Genomic DNA, 16372 nt, shown 5'->3' with positions numbered 1-16372 from the left:
GCACCCTAAGAACTAGAGATTTGAGCAGCTACTGCAGTGTGTGTGCAGGGTACGAGGGTGTGTGTGTGGAGCAGAGGGGCCCATTGACAGCTTCTAATCCTCAAGGGGGGAAAAGGTGCCAACATGAGGCAGCGGAGGGTGTCCTTACAAAGGCCAACAAGAGCCAACAGAGGAATTTTCCATGGCATGCATTTAAAAAACTGGAAACAAACTAAGCCGTCACACATCATCATTTCAGATATTTCCAAGTTTTAAATCCATAAAGACACCAAAACAACCCACTTAATGTTCCAGAAAAAATCATTTAAAAGACAAATCATATTACGGTAAATTACAGGGATAATGTGCATTGATAAAAAATTGATACTCACATGTTTCCATTGGCATCAAAGACAGACTTTAACTCCTATAATTAGGACAGAAACTCCATATTTCCCCAAAAGAAAACCAGCCACTCAATATTCCCCTTCCCTGCCTGTTGTAGATCCACATTTACATTTCCCTCACAGCCTCGCTCGGGCTCTCTGACAGTGACCCAAAACCCACAGAAGAACATGAAAGGCCTGACAGTAGTCAAAGAAAAGAGAGGCGCTAAGCCAACTCCCCCATCAACACAACACAGAAAGTTTCAAGAAGTTGTGAGTGGACATACCACGCTCCTTTTTCCCCCTTCTTTGTGCCCAGTCATGAGAGGAGTCAGTGGGGGTTCTGGGGCGAGTGGGTGGTGGTCTCTCGGGTCTCCAGCTGACTGCAGAGGAGCATTTTGCCCAATTTGTCAGCGTCCATCAGTAGTTCAAAAGAGGATTACGGACACGTGAAGAGGAGCATGTCGTTTTATATATTATTTGTCTATATAAATATTAACGTTCAGAGTTCACCTTTTCAAGGAAAAATTAAAATGTGTTTTATTTGTTCTTTCTGCAAAGAAAGAATGTGAAGACTTTCTGATCCAGTAGGTGTCGCCCTGGCGCACCATAACAAACCAAAACAAACAACAGCGACACGCCTCCAACCCCCTTCCACACAACGGACTCGTCAAAGGAATCTTTTTAAGCACCTGTGTGCTGCATTGTTGTGTTAGCATGCTAATGTTAGCGCTCTTTAGTTAGCTGGTAGCTTCAATCACCTGTGTCCTGCATTGTTGTGTTAGCATGCTAATGTTAGCGCCCTTTAGTTAGCTGGTAGTTTCATGTAAACTGACACAGAATGATGTAAAAACTCTTCATCCAAATAATCAGTGAGTATGTTCTTCTTCTTCTTCTTGACTCAAACAGCTTTTATACACAAGGGGAGGAGCCGGCCGTCCCGTCCATGTAAACACAGCTCTGACAACAACACAGCCAGCAGGACTCCAGCTAAATGTTGCACATTCTTCCTTTAAGTGTCCTGAAGTGAATGAAGATTCTCTTGGAGGTAAATCTACATCCTGCAGAGGCACTAAACAATGCAACAACTAGCTAACACAACAGGGGTTTCAACCCCCTGGGGGCCCCTCCATGTACACACTTGAAACCCGGGGCTCCTCGCGGACACACTGGCTCCTGTCTCTGTCTTGACATTGCTTTTGCTTCTTCCACTTTTCCACCAGCTGAGACTGTGGGAAAGCTTTGGACAAATATGTTTGCCACTTTAGTGCTTCAGATAAAAGTGGCCTTCAAGGGTGGAGCTTAGGAGAGCGTTGAGTTGGCGATGGACGAGGGAGTTGGTGGAACTGTAAGGGAAAATGCGAACATGACATGTCGGCGATAAGAGTCCTCCAGCGGGTTAACACCAGAGCTTGTAACTGGGATTGCCCCAAGAAGCCCCCTTAGGAAGTGCCTGGCATCTGCACGATAACAAAAGCCCTGGCGCTCAAACGAGCGTCGCACACAGCAGGTCTGCAGGGCGGTGTGGAAAGAAGCATGCAGCACACCACCCAGTGGAAAGACTGCATGTTCGAGGCTGTCCTTATTTACTGTAGATCAAAGATGTGTGATACTCAGGATTTTAAATCTGAAACCGTTTGACGACTACAAGAACTGCAAGAAACAAGGCAGGCGACCGGCAACAAGACGCGACCTGTGCAGGTACACTGGACACCTTCAGGTCAAATCTGACCTCCACAGCTTTTCCTGAAGAACAGACCAATCATGTTGTACACATCTTTCCAGCCTCTGAAATAAATTCTGAGTGAAACTGCTCGCGCTCACCTTTCATGAAACGCAGAATTGATTGAGTAGAAACGCTTGAAAACATAATCTTCAGTTATGAGACATCTGCACTCTGCGTTTCTGCAAACACCTAGAATTCAATAGATGTATGCAAAAGACATTTCGCTGTAGATCTTGTGCTTTGTTGTGCGTTACCTCATATTCGTCCCCAATATAAAACAAATGCCACGGGACCAAGAAGGAGGAGAAAAAAGCAATAAAAAGTGAGTGATGGTCGTTGATATTTCAGGCTGCAGAAATCCAGCGACAGGAGACTTTACGTGGCTTTACATAAACGGGGTAATAAATAGATCGATCACACACAGAGAGGGAGATTCATGTCACATTAAGTGATGGGACATTGAACACAGGACCAGCGATGTGTCATTATTCAGAGGGCTCTTCCCTAGGGGAGAATGTGTGTGTGTGTGTGTGTGTGTGTGTGCAGCTGCAGACACATCACTGACCTCCAACATCGACGGCATGAGCGCAGCCTGAGCAGCTGGACTCCCGAGTTCAGAAGTTCACATGGGAACTACAAGATCACGCGGGAATTAGGACAACAACATCAAAACTGGCAAAAAAAAAAAAAAACTGTTTTTTTTTTTATGCATGAGTGAAAAAAATCTCAAAAGCAAAGTTCATGTTGTAAATGCTGCCTAACGACCATCACACCACGCCCACCTGTCAATCAGGTCAGCTACACGCTGCACTATGGAGAATACATACTTTTTGAATGGGTGTGTATGTGACTTCCTGTGTTTCTGCAGCTGGCCTCTAGTGGATACTCCAGGTACTGCAGGAGGCTACACTTCATTATCTGCTTCATCTCTCAGCACTGCAGTTTGCCGCTTGAGTTAAACATTATAAAACATACAGATCATATTAGAAATATGACATCAAGCTAAAGAGACAGGATGCTCCTTCTTCTTCTAGTGTGGATAAGATGCAGAAAGCTTGGATCTCTGCATAACACACACACGTTACAGCCACCAGCTAATGAGCTGCCTTCATTGCGGTGTCGGCCAGTTATCACTTTGCTTCATCCCGGGTTGGATTAAGGGCTCCAAACACACTTCATTCACAGGTTTAGCAATTTCAGAGTCGTGATCAGAGGAGGGATTTCCGATCTCCTCGACTTTATTCTTTGTTAAACCCGATATTCATCACCAGAGCCGATTGGCTTTAAATTATTCAAAATCTGTCAACAAGGCGCTTACGTGCTGAGGGGACGCCTGGCGCTCTGCTTCCTCCCGCCTCGCACTCTCTGTAACCAAAATCCAAACACAGTTTGCCAAGTGTAGCTTCTGACCTTTACCGTCTTGTGGACCCCCCCCACAGCAGCAGGGGTGCAGCGAGGGGGATTTCCCGTCCATCAGTGTCCAGCACAGTAAAGCTGATCTTGCTGCTTTAGATAGCAGTTTGATTTACAGTGAAGTGGAGGAATGCCGGTGTCTGGAAGTGGTGGAAGGCGTGTGAGATAGAGTTTACAGTTCTCAGAAGGACCGTGTGAAAGGTTGTGCACGCAGGTGACATTTTCACTCAGGTCTCATTTAGTCTCGGTGTGCTGGCAACTTGTGAATGGCAAAGGGGAACCGAGCATCCGAGTGGGCATCAGCAGGAACTCGCGCTTGGCTCCACCTGCCTCGTAAATCAAAATCTCCAGTGACATAAGAGGTGCTGCATAATTGTCCCGCAGGAGATCCTTATCAAGGTACACACACACACCGTGCAGGACATTTCATGTGACACCACATCTGTCACATCAAAGTTTCCATGACGTTTGAATTCAAGCTAGCAGGCAGGTTTTTGACCAGATTTCAGACGAGTGAAAAATGAAAGTGACCATACGGCACAATTTGTCGAGGGCTTTCGCATCCACTTTTAGACCCCTGGTGACTTCTCGCTAACAGCTGCTGTAAAACACGAATTCATCAGATAATCCCTCTAAAGCCCGGCGGTCAAGCCGAGGCATTCTGGGTCTCGGGCGCTCTCGTAAATGAAATACCACCTGCAACAGCAATTTCAAACCTGCAACGGAGTAAAGTTATATTTAGGTAAGAACATGAAGGACCTTGATCCCTTAACAAAATAAAAGCTTGACAGCTAATCTCTCCAACAGAAGTCAATATTGTTGAAGTCTGATGATGTACAACATGGGGGGGGGGGGGGAGGGGGGGGGGGTCGTGAGGACTAAGACAAGCAACTGCCAGTTGTATTTTTCAAAGAGCAGACAGTGGGCAATATCAGGAGGATCAGTTCATCTCCCGGTGTGGATGTGACTTTGACAGAGCGCCAATAGTCATCGCATACCGCTCGAGTGTTTGGTGTGATGGAAATGACATTATTCAGCTATTTAAGGGACCCCTTAAATCCACATTAAGGCGCCCGTGCTTTCATTGTGCGCCGTTACTTTAGTGGACGTGACGTCTGTGTGAGTTATGGCGCAGAAGAAGCCTCTTTTATTGACTGGCTGTCGGCGTGGCGGTGGTTCCTTCAGCTCGTGCCGCCGCGGCCTTGAGAACAGAAACAATCGACTTGAAGTGAGATGTCCCTCTCTGGAATATTTTAATGCAGCCGTATTACCAGCAGCTCCACAGATCTGATACAAGTGAGCCTCCGGGGCACACGCTGCATATCCTCAATTCACATCCAGAGATTACGGTCAAGTACAGTCGACACGCTTAGCACTTCACCCCCCCCCCCCCCCCCCGTCCCTCTGCTTCCACGCTGCAAGCGTTTGTGTATGAAATGCGTGAGCGTGCGTGCGTGTCTGTTTGAGTCACACAGCTCCATCTCTAGCACGAGGGCGAGGGAGGAGGAAAACTGCGAGCACTCACTCCCTCGAGCTCTGCATTTGCTCACAAAGTGACCTCTGCTAGACTCTACCCAGATTCCTCTGTACTTTAAACAAGACTCCCATTACAGCTCATGAGAGTACAGTAACAGGTTTTCATGGCGAGCTGCGTTTGAACTTGCCTCTGTGTTTCCGCAGAGGAGAGGGTGGAGTGTATGTGCCGGCGTGCCCTTGTGTATAAATCACTTGACCTAGACTTACTGTTGACTGTGGATTTATGGCAGCGTGAGAGGCTCCTGATGACAATGTGTCTGCCTCAGACATAATGGATGGTACACAGAGCACGCTGTCATCTGGCAAATATGCTCCGAGAATGGATCTCAAGTGGGGCGGCGCTCAGCAGAGGGGCGGCGAGCGACCGAGATGGAGGGAAGATGGATGGTGATCAGCCCGGGGTGGAGCCATCAGCCCGCAGACTCTCCCCCGCAGCTTTGTGGAAACTCAACGCATCGCTTGAATTAGACAGTCGGTTAGCTGGACGGGCGGGTTGACGCCCCGCTGTGCTCCAAACTGGCGGGAAGCTCTGAATAAGAAGAGAGGGAATCAAATGCTCCGTGTTACTCTAAAGTGAAAATGAGGAATTTTCTGAATGTAGTGCATAAAGAGAGGATTCAGTCAGAGATACGAGCGAGCACGCAGCTCTGCAGCTCTGCTCAAAGCCGACCGCTTCCATCATCTGCTGTTACTTTGATATCACGTAGAATAACACCATCAGGCCGGTTTGACGTTGATCCAGAGAAATGAAAGCACTTTTGCGAGGGATCAAATTGAAAGCACATGCAGCTCGAACCTGATACACTGTACGGAGAGAGAGAGAGAGAGACAGAGAGAGAGAGAGAGAGAGAGAGAGAGAGAGAGAGAGAGAGAGAAGACTGTGAGCCTGTCAGACGATCACAGAGTAAAACCTCCTGCAGACAAACAGACCCTTCCTCAAACACCACGCTCAAGTCTGTGGCCCCAACGCCATTAACGGACGCACACGGACAAATCTTATCTGAGTGTGTCAGTGAAGTGTTTCCTCACATTATTCAGCAGCACTGCCTCAAATAAAGATTATTTCAAGTCCAGTTATGACACAGTGTGACATTATATGATATGCATGAAGTGTCACGTTTACATGAGAGGTATCGCCTCTTCACTATCCAGGGTTTTTTTTTTCATGCCAGAGGCGCAGGAGCAAATTGTGCGAGAAGTCGAGGTGAGCTGTTTGACGAACGTATGAAACACTGAAGACACACAGAACTCAAGAATTTAACAAAAACACGGAGCGGGACACAACGTTAGAATAACTGAACTGAACAAGATCAAATCCTGATCAGGAAATAAAACAAGTGACAGAGCAGTGTCGGTCATACAGCGGGTCAACAGACTGTTGTCATGGAGACAGGACGGACGTGCAGCTGATTGGAGCGCTTTTCTGCCTTGAAAAAAAAAGGTGAGGTGGACCTTATTCTTTATTTCATTTCATGCCAGAGATGTTTGTGGTTTCACAGGTGTGGAGGAGGGTCAGGGTGTGTCCAGAGCGCCACCCCTAAACTCTGACTATTTGCCCTGTTGGAGGCGGGGCTTGTGGAAGCCATAAGGTTATTTGCTTCTTGTAGTTCTTCTTCACATATGAATATTTATTTAATTTAAGATCAATGCATGAGACGCAAAAAATGCAGTGAAAGTATTTTTACAAGTTAGACAAAGTCTGTGAGCCGGTCGGGGTCACTTCAGTCCAGACAGTGTGGACACGCCCCTGGGGGGTCGGGGGGGGGGGGGGGGTGCTGCGTCCGATCGACAGGTCAAGACTGTACCTGGTTATTATGAGGATGTTTAGTCTATGGAGAGATAAACTGTACATGACAGAAAGACACGATACACTCTGATAATGTGCTCGCCGTCTCTGCTGCAGCTGCTCTCAGTCAGTTTACAGCACACACACACACACACACACACACACACACACACACACACACACACACACACACACACACACACACACACACACACACACACACACACACACACACACACACACACACACACACACACACACACACACACACACACACACACACACTCCGACTGGAGGAGAGGAGCCTCATGATTCTGTCACAATGTATTGCTCGCAAAGTAGGCGAGGATCCCGCTATCAAATCCACACAAACACACATACGTAAGCACACGTGCTCTCACACACTCTCGACTTTTACCCCCCCGCCCCCCGCTGCTGGCGACATCGCTTGTGAAGCACGGACGCTCGTAAATTCCCTGCCTTGATTTTGTTAACCTCTGCTGTGACCCGTCACTTCTCTGCTTGGCGTTCTCGCACCCACTCAGTCACAGATGAGGCCCCGCTTGGCTCTGCAGAGAGGGGACCGAAGCTCATCGCTCAGCGTGATGCCAACACACTTAAAAAATGTTTAAATCAGATGCTTCTTTAAAATCTTTGCCTACATTAGAAAAAATAAATAAAAAATAAAAATCAGTATTTCTAAATCACTGGAGGATCACGTCCGACACACAGCTTCAACTTCTATTCTGATTCATTTTGAAATTCAGGGTTGTTGCAGTTGAATGTATGCAGACGTTTAAAGCATTAGCTTTATTTTATATCCATTAAAGGTTTAATGGGATTTTTCCTAAAACCTTTTGGAACCAAATAACAACACGAGTGTCGTCATCTTTGTCACTTCTATTTCCTGTGAACAGTCTTTTCTGCATGAAAACATTTTGAGCTCAAAAACAATAATTCCTATTTAAATGTGCAAAAAAGAAAAGAAAAAAAGTGATCATGCAAAGTAAAACTGACGGCTCTCCGTCACGCGTGTCAGCATGAAGCGTGTCAGCGTTCCTCTCTGTCCTGAGACGGAGTGAGAGAGTGTGTGTGTGTGTGTGTGTGTGTGTGTGTGTGTGTGTGTGTCATAGAGACAATCACACCTGTGTTTACACGCTCTGTCCCGAGGTCAGCTGGGTGGCACTCTGTGTAGAGGGATGCTGATTGGAGGGTTCGTCTTCAGTCACTGCTGCCTGTAATATAAAGTGTTTATGTGCAGTCACGTAGAAATGACACGAGTGCAGATAAAAAGCTCACAGTCAGGGTTCAGTGTTTGATATACTGTGAGGTGGAAAAGTTGGTATCCTGGTAAAAAAAGCAGATTCTTCTTTAAGGCTGAAGGAGAAATGTGTCGGAGCTCTGGACAGTTTTAATATCAGAATAAATGTAAATATATAATTTGTGGTGGCGCTAAGGCGCTAAAGGCTTCTTATGGAGGATATTCTCTATTGCTGGATTTCTCTTTGTTTTGATTGGCCGTTGATGTGCGATCAAAGACATACATGTATAATCTTAAACCTCTCTGTTACAGGTCATTTAAAACACGTGATATTAATCATGTGAGGACCACTTTAAGGTGTTGCAGTAACGTGTTGGTCTAATCTTTGATAAAACAGCTGAATGTTTTGTCCTTATATGTTTTGGATTTATTACCTGATGCAGTGGAGGAAGTCGTATTTGGTACCTAAGATGTGTTTCCTCTAACAATCCCTGGATCTGAGACGTAAGCCGTCCACCCCCATCCTGTGATACTATTTCCGCTCGGTCACAGTGGGACTTTTCCCCCCTTGTGTTTGTCTGTTTAGCTCGACGGGGATCCAATTAAAACATCCGGAAGGGCTGACCTGCTTTTGTTGCTGCACACTCGCAGCCGCACCTGCCCTCCTCTCCCAGTCAGCCCAGTCTAACTTCAGCTGGTACTGGTGCTGGGAAAGAAGCACGCTTGTTTGTGGTAGACTCCGCTATATGACCACACGCAGCCGCTTTAACTCCACTGAAGATGACTTTGAAGCAGAGACCAGATTGGGTCTATATACGTCTGCTCTCTGTGAGCCGCAGGATTTACTTTTGGTTTGTCGACCTCTCGGCGCCATGGAGACGGGGTCATGACACCCAGCGGCGTCACAGCACCCGTCCTTACAGAGGAGCTGCTGGTCAGTGCAGTGAGAGGGGGCTTCCTCACGGTGTCTGTTTTTATGAGGGTCACATGGTGGACTTGCCCCCCCCCCCCCTGTTCTGGCCCTTGTGCCTGTTAGCTTCAGCGCTAATCCAGCTGCACTCGCTTCCTGCTGAGCAACAAGTCTTCGACTTAGTGACTCGGCTGTTTGTAGGGAGGGCTTCAGTCATCGCCACGGTAATTGGTTCATCCTACCCCCTATCACTCACCTCTTTAAGGTCTTTGATTGGCCAGGCCTGCCAAGGAGGAGACAGAGCAAGGGATTATGGGATGAGAAATGGCCTTAGCGAGAACCTCACAGCTGACAGAAAATCCTGCAGAATTTTTCATGGAAATCAGGAAACTTTCTAGCTGGAGGGAACAAGCTCAGTGTCAACTGTGCGGGCTTTCTTCCAAGTCGTGTTTATGATTTGTGGATCTGGATGAGCGCTCTGGCTGTAATCTGGCATCTGCACAGCGGCGTCATATAACCATGAAGAAGAGGCTCACACTGCTTGACTAAAGTCTTACGGTTGAGATATCAGTTCCACTGGATTTGACAGAAAATGAAGGCTGCCTTTGACGTTCTCTGATTATTTAACCGTTCCTTGTTCGTTATGAAACGTTATAAATTTAAAGTCTGCACATTTCATTTCATCAGATGGACTTTTGGGCTGCAGGTGTTAGTGCTGTTTCCTGACTTTTCTCTGGATCATCTTCTGGTGTATAACTTCACCTGCCTCTGCCTTTTCCCTCCAATTTGTTTGCTTGAACTTTTTTTCTTTTTTTTTTTTTCTTTCTGTGTACCGGACCGGACTGTTGAGTGAAGCGGCCTTTTATTGTAGTCCACCCTTTAGAGTCTGCATTTGAGTCCTTTTCCTAATTAGACGTGAGCCTAACACACACGTCTGCTCACGAGTCCCTGCAGGCGACTGGATGCACGTTAAACAGACTGTACGTGTCGCCTCTGTTTGACGTGGCGGAAAGACGCCGAGAATCGCACGTCGAAGCTTCTGTAGCTTCCGTCTCCACAGAGGAACAATCATCACTATCAGCATGTTTAGTCAAATCTATCAAAATATTAGTAGAAAGGGAGGTGAGACGTCTTAAATCACAGCTTCCTCGACAGCCGGAGTCGCTTGGTGTCTGCACCGCCGCTTTAAATCTGCCAACTGAAAGAAGTATGCCGGGTTGGACCCGCCGGCGTCCTCCTGCGGAGACGTTTGCTTTTCTTTCAGAGCCTCTCTTCTCCTTTACTACTGATAAGACGGCTGCATTCCTCCTGAGCCCGCAGGACGGCCCCGCCACTGACCCCACTTGACAATGTCCAGTCACGAAAGGCTCCAGTACCCACACACACACACACACACACACACACACACACACACACAGACACACACACACACACACACACACACACACACACACACACACACTCCCCATCTCCCTCCATCCAAACACTCGTCCACGCTGAAGAGAGCGAGATAAGGAGCGGGAGGCCGGGTGTTCTCTGACTGTACTCCACACCGGGCCTCCGATAACGGCAGATATCTTTGAGTAATGTCCGACACTTTGTGTGGATTATTTTTGTGTGAATACGAAAAGAAAGCTGTGAAACGAATGATGTCTGAAACTTTGATAAGAAGCACTTTCAAATAAATCAGCTGTTTTATTTTGAAAAGCTGTAACTGTGCATATTTGTGACAGTGATTTCTGTGTTCAGAACATCGGGTTTATCACGTTAAACTGCTGCACAAATAAAGCTGCTTTTACAATTTGATCCGAAAATAAAAACATTGAATAAACACCTTCACACGAACACACGACCTGAAGACGTTTAGCTGAATTTGGATGGAGGCGTGCACGACTCGACAAAGCAACGAAAGGTCAAACGCAGGTAAATTACAAAGATCCTTCCTGCAGCATCGACATCACAACATGTAGACAGCTGCTGATGACTCTCTGAATGTGAGGAGTCCTGATGACAGGCTCACGATGCCAGAGAAGAACCAAGCCGCTCCGACGCTTCGATCCGATCCTGCTGTCGGCCTCGCTGCCCGTCTGAGTGCGTGACGTCATCAAGACGCCGCCTCGTTGCACATTTATCTTTTCACACAGTTTCTACTAAATAATTATAAATGTGCTAAATGTCAGAACATGTAAATATAAAGTGGTGCCATCGCGTGTGTGTGCGTGCGTGGAAGTGGAGATGAACACATTGCTTCGGGAACAGTAACAAGACAAACTCTGCAGCCAGGAGTCCAGTTGGCGGCAGCAGCGTTTTCAGGTTAACAGAGGAGAGAAATCAAGTTGCTCAGTGGCGTGGTAAAGCCCAGATTAACATGGTCTTATTCAGCATGAATCGGCTTACACGAGCTGAGGCGCTGCAGCTAAGAGTGACTTAGAGGGGCTTACACCAGCTCGTTCAGTGTCTGGGCCGGGATGGAAAGTCTCCTGTGGGAAGACGGAGAACAGCAGAACAATATTTAAGCCGGCCATTTCAGGAAGCCGCCGGATCAAAGAAATTAAGAGTCGCAATTCGTTCATTGATGCCATCTGAAGAGCGTGCTGAAGCTCCTCCTGCACAAATGGTGCAAATGTAACGATGAGGAAGACAGAAAGTGGGCACATAAAAAAAAAACACGCTGAGAAGAAACATGAAGAAATCAAGTCTGCGACGTGAAGTGAAATCAGCAGGACGTTCATTCAGTCGTAATCAGAGGTGGAAAGTAGTGAATTCAATTTACACGTTTTACTGTCATTGAGTCTGTAAAGTGATATTACTTAAGCAGGTTTTGTTTTAGGTGTTGTACTTCGCTTCATTTTAAATCACATCTGTTGCAGAGTTAAAAAAAAAAAAAAAAGTCGGCCTAATTAAAAAAACTAAAGAATAAAAGAGGATTGGTCCCTCGGGGTCGATATTTTATTAAAGCGGTACGACGCAGCGAAGTGTTTTTTTTTTAATTCATGAGAACAAACTGATGGATTTAATTTTGGGCCGTTGGGTTGTCGACGTAGAGCAGCTGTGTGAAAATGATGACAGGAGAACTCACAGACGAGTTCCTCCCAGTCAGTGTGGTTCCTTCATATTTCATTATGAGAGCTGACACATCCCCCCCCCCCCCCCTGCTGTTACCCCTCCTGTAGGTCTGAGGGTCGTCTTGCAGCTGGGATCCTTTCAGCCAATCGCTGCTTCAAATCAGTTTGTGCAGAAATATACAAAAAATTCTCTGCAAAATCAAAAAAATCACCAAAATCTTTAGTTTTTCAAAGACTGATGCAAAAACTTATTGAACTTATTTATTTAAATTTAATGTTTTCTACTTTCCCTTTATAGCTGCTCTTTGTTTAAAATCATGAACACTGCAATCCTATCATTTCTGACTCACTCTCTCTCCCTGTCTCCCCCCCCCCTCTCTCTCTCTCTGTACCTCTCTCTCGTCCCCCCCCCTCTCTCTCTCAGCGCTGGGAAAATGTCTGTTTATCTGTCTTTCTGAATCTGTTGTTTCTGTTCACGTGTTTCTGCAGCCAAATCCGTGCTGAAGCCCGAGACTGTCATTAATTCACTCCCTTGATAAGTTAAAAGTGGCATTTTTACAGCCGTCCTGACAGCAGATGGACAGCGGCGGCGGCGGCGGCGGCGGCGGCGGTGGTATCACACTTCTCTGTCCCGCCTCGACAGTGATGTCATATTTCTCCCAGTATCAGGCCCCGGTTTGATTCCAGGTCTTTAACCTTTTATGGACAGTCATACATTGTGGAAGTGTCAGCTGTGTCTCGATAAGGTTCAGGGGGCCGGGCTGCAGTGTGTGTGTGTGTGTGTGTGTGTGTGTGTGTGTGAAACAGAGACCCTGTGTGACCCCCCCGGCTGAACACTGAAGGGGAGATAAGACGCTGAGGGGCCAGCTCTGACATTCCAACGGGGGGAAGGATTTGGAGGAAGATGATGAAGACGTGTAAAATGTGCTTCACTCACTTTTTACTATGTTTGCAATAATCCGCTTGTTTGACACTGTTGGTTTTTAAAATCATATTTTCTGCTGCCTCTGTATTTAACTTTCCTCCCTGTAGCTACAAATAAACAGCCGGTTTAATGAAAGGAAAACAGTCGTGCAGATTCATCACGCTGGTTTGGACTCACAGTGTCTCACTGTTGTTTCAGAGTAGTTACCTTAAAGCACCACGACCTGCAGTCCTCCATGAGACACACAGCCAGCACCTCCTGCTTTACACACAGGCTGATCACATGACCTGCATGTACGAGCTGCTGCCCTCCGCTCAGAGGTCCAGAGCCCTCGTGCTGAATAAAGCAGGAGAGACACTGCACTATTCCTCTTTACAGTCTCGCTCTGCTACTTTGACATGCTCTCACTTTAATTATTTAATAGTGTTCAAGGTTTAATGTGACTGATGCTGATTTTTTTTGTCTTCATGTGGCTGCAGCGCCCGAGGCACATTATCTTCACGTCGAGCATGAGCCGCTCCAGGTCTTCTGACATATCCGGGTTTTTGTGCTGTGCAGCTTTTGTGTGTCACAAAGCTCCAAACGAGCTCGTTAGCAGCTCGTGTAAACCTCCAACAATCGCTGCAGGTCGTGCAGCTGATATCGACCAGAGCGGCCTGCACGCTGTTGCATGAGTAAATGAAGGACGCTGACAGTGTGTGAACGATCGGAGCCAAACATCTCTTACTTTGCTGTCCGTGCATGATTCATCTTTAAATAATGTGGCCTGTGAGTCCTGTTTTTGGGCTTTAATAGACAAAGACTGTAAGGTGGGCGTAGTTCAGTCTCTAGTGGTCCTGCAGACACATAACAGCCGACCCCGTGTCCCCACAGTGTTCAGAAAGTTCTGCTCAGAGTCGAATACACATGACCTGCAAGATTCTGCAGAGTGCATCAAAACTCCAAACGGTTCATTTAGATGATGACTCTGTTAAATCATCCGTACTGGGCTCAGATGGTTCTGTTGATTCCTCGTGCAGGACCAGACAGCTGTTTGTTTGTTTGCCTGTTGTTTTGTTTGTTTTTCAGCTCACACGCTCTGAAGAGAATTAAACACCACAGCGGCTTTTTTTTTTGTGTGGATAATTTCCCTCTTCAGGAACAGAAACAGTTCCTCTCACGTGCATCAGGAACACTGTAAAAATATTTAACTGAAAGAATGATTTATTGCAATCTTTGTGGACATTTTTTAAAACTCCTGCTCCTGATCCTGCAGGGCTTCTTAGGGCTGCTGTCTCCCTCTGCTGGTCAGATGTGCTAACTACAGGTAAAGAAGAGATTCCACCACCTCAGTGAAACTTCATAAACGGCCTCGTTTGTCTCTTAGCGTGCCGACATTCGTCGTGGTCCTGCACAGAGACCTGGACCTGGCGGAGCTGACTGAACCCTGAATCTGGTCCAGGTGGTGCTTTCACTTTAAGCTCTTCTCCCCACAGCCGAGCTCGGATTTTCCCCCGACGCTGCTACACCCTTTTGTGGCAAGCGGCCATTTTGAACGTGGAGATTTTTCTTCTTCTTCTTCTTTTTCTTTCTTTTTTTTTTTTTTGCGTCTGCTTCCTCTGACTTCAAAGTTGTGCCGAGGCGTGCGAGGCCACCAGTGAAGCCTGTGAACGTTGCCTCTCAACAACTTGTTGAAGGATGGGATTTGTAGCCCTGACTCAGCGAGACACAGTCCGGCGCCACATTTGAAGCTCGTCAGAGCACGGGGCCCCGAGGCAAAGCTTATTGTCCACAAATTGATCCAGCCCCTCTTTGGTTTTTGTTTATTTAAATGAGACTCTAAGACCCCGGGGTGTTTGTCGAGGAAAAGTCAGAAATGCCAAATATCTTCTTCTTCTTTTTTTCTTACTTCGTCTTCTTCCTCTTTCTTCTTCTTCTTTTTTTTTTCCCCTCGCAGCTCTTCAGCTTTGTGAGCCAAAAATCCTTGGTAAACATCCCGGCTCGGCAGCTTTACTGAGGCCGAGTCTGTCTCTCAGCATCGCCCCCCTTTGCACCGACAAACACAACAGTTTCAGCTACCTGCCCCTTTAACTCTTTCAATCCTCAGTGACACCTTCAGGAACAGCCACCGTAAAAAAAAAAGAGTCCAAACTCATTCCATGACCACGGAGAAAGTGCTGACTCTCAAACCAGCTTCATGTGCTGTTCTATTCTGCTGCGAGGTCGAGTCCACATGGAACAGGTGTGTGTGTGTGTGTGTGTGTGTGTCATGATTTACAGTTTGTGTATTCACGCCTGCTGCAGCCACGTTGGTGCTGGGTCATCTTCCTAATCCCAGGACGGCCTCATTAATCCCCTCGTACTTTAATGTTCTGGGCTAATTTCTAATCATGTCTCAGTCGGGATTTATGCTAACACCAACTGCTAACTCAGGAAACATAAAAAAGAAAAGCTTGGATCTTACGTCGTGAATTATTTTAAGATGTGTGCTGAGTGGAGAAAGATCGCCAAAAAAAGAAATATTAATGCAACTTCTGTTTCTATCCTGTTGGACTCTCGTGATACTGTAAGTATTTGTGGAAAACATTCCTGGCATGAGAGGGAAAAAAAGAGGAGATGAAAGCGCTCCTTTTGGCTTTTTATTATTAAAAGGGAAAAAGTTTAAATCCTTTTTATCCCTGTGAAGGCTGTGAAGACGCCGAGCTTTTAATTTTTCATTAAAAAAAAAAAAAAAAAGAAGCTTGGCGATGGACGTCCAGTTTTTTTATTTTTTTTTTAAAAGTATTTCCTTTTTTTTGTGTTGCAGGAATTAGGACACATCTTGGGCCGATTTATCAGAGCGAGCTGCACACGTTAGACTGTGCTGAGTCGGTATGCAGACTTCAGCCCTTCGACTTCTAGTAGCTACAAGTGGAGTAAATCATTAGACGGAGGGGCTGTGTGGGCGGGGCATGTCACCGCAGGGAACAGAGAGTTCAACCATAAATTACACCGCTCTACTTCCTGATGCTGTAATGTATTTTATGCGATGGGAACCGGCCCTTAAACTACAGTGAACGTATCAGTCTGCAGCCTGCGGGGCCGTCACTCTGTCACAGGTGCTTTAAAGCTGCAGGCGGCCACAGAGAGAATTTACACACGGGGGGGGCCAGACCCAGATCCAGGCAGAGGTCACGACCCCTTGCGTGTTCTCGATCCAGCAAAACTCACAAAAATGAAACTTCCCATCCCTCTTTTGTATCGACTCACTTCCCCTTCTTTCCCTTTGCACGAGAAACTAATATCATTAAAGTCAATAGTGGAAAACCTGCAGCAGGAAATGTGTCACCGGCTTCAATAACACTCATCAACACCAGCCCTCACACTCCCACTCCTCGCCGCACGCCGTGCATATTAATCAGAAGGT

The 16372-nt window shown here is 46.6% G+C and overlaps 1 protein-coding gene across 1 annotated transcript in view; it reads right to left on the bottom strand.

Moving 5' to 3' along the window:
* Positions 1-7977: 7977 nt before the first annotated feature.
* The window catches only part of LOC306829402 (uncharacterized protein), a gene marked incomplete at its 3' end in the record, with an annotated part of 99290 nt that continues 90895 nt past the window's right edge, over positions 7978-16372 (bottom strand). The window contains exon 3 of the mRNA XM_079352445.1: positions 7978-8061. Within this exon, the coding sequence (XP_079208571.1) occupies positions 7978-8061 (84 nt within the window). The remainder of the gene's footprint in view (positions 8062-16372) is intronic.

This window comes from Symphodus melops (genome assembly GCF_947650265.1).
Source record: "Symphodus melops genome assembly, chromosome: 9".
Classification (NCBI taxonomy): domain Eukaryota; kingdom Metazoa; phylum Chordata; class Actinopteri; order Labriformes; family Labridae; genus Symphodus; species Symphodus melops.
This window is presented reverse-complemented; position numbering and strand designations above follow the sequence as displayed.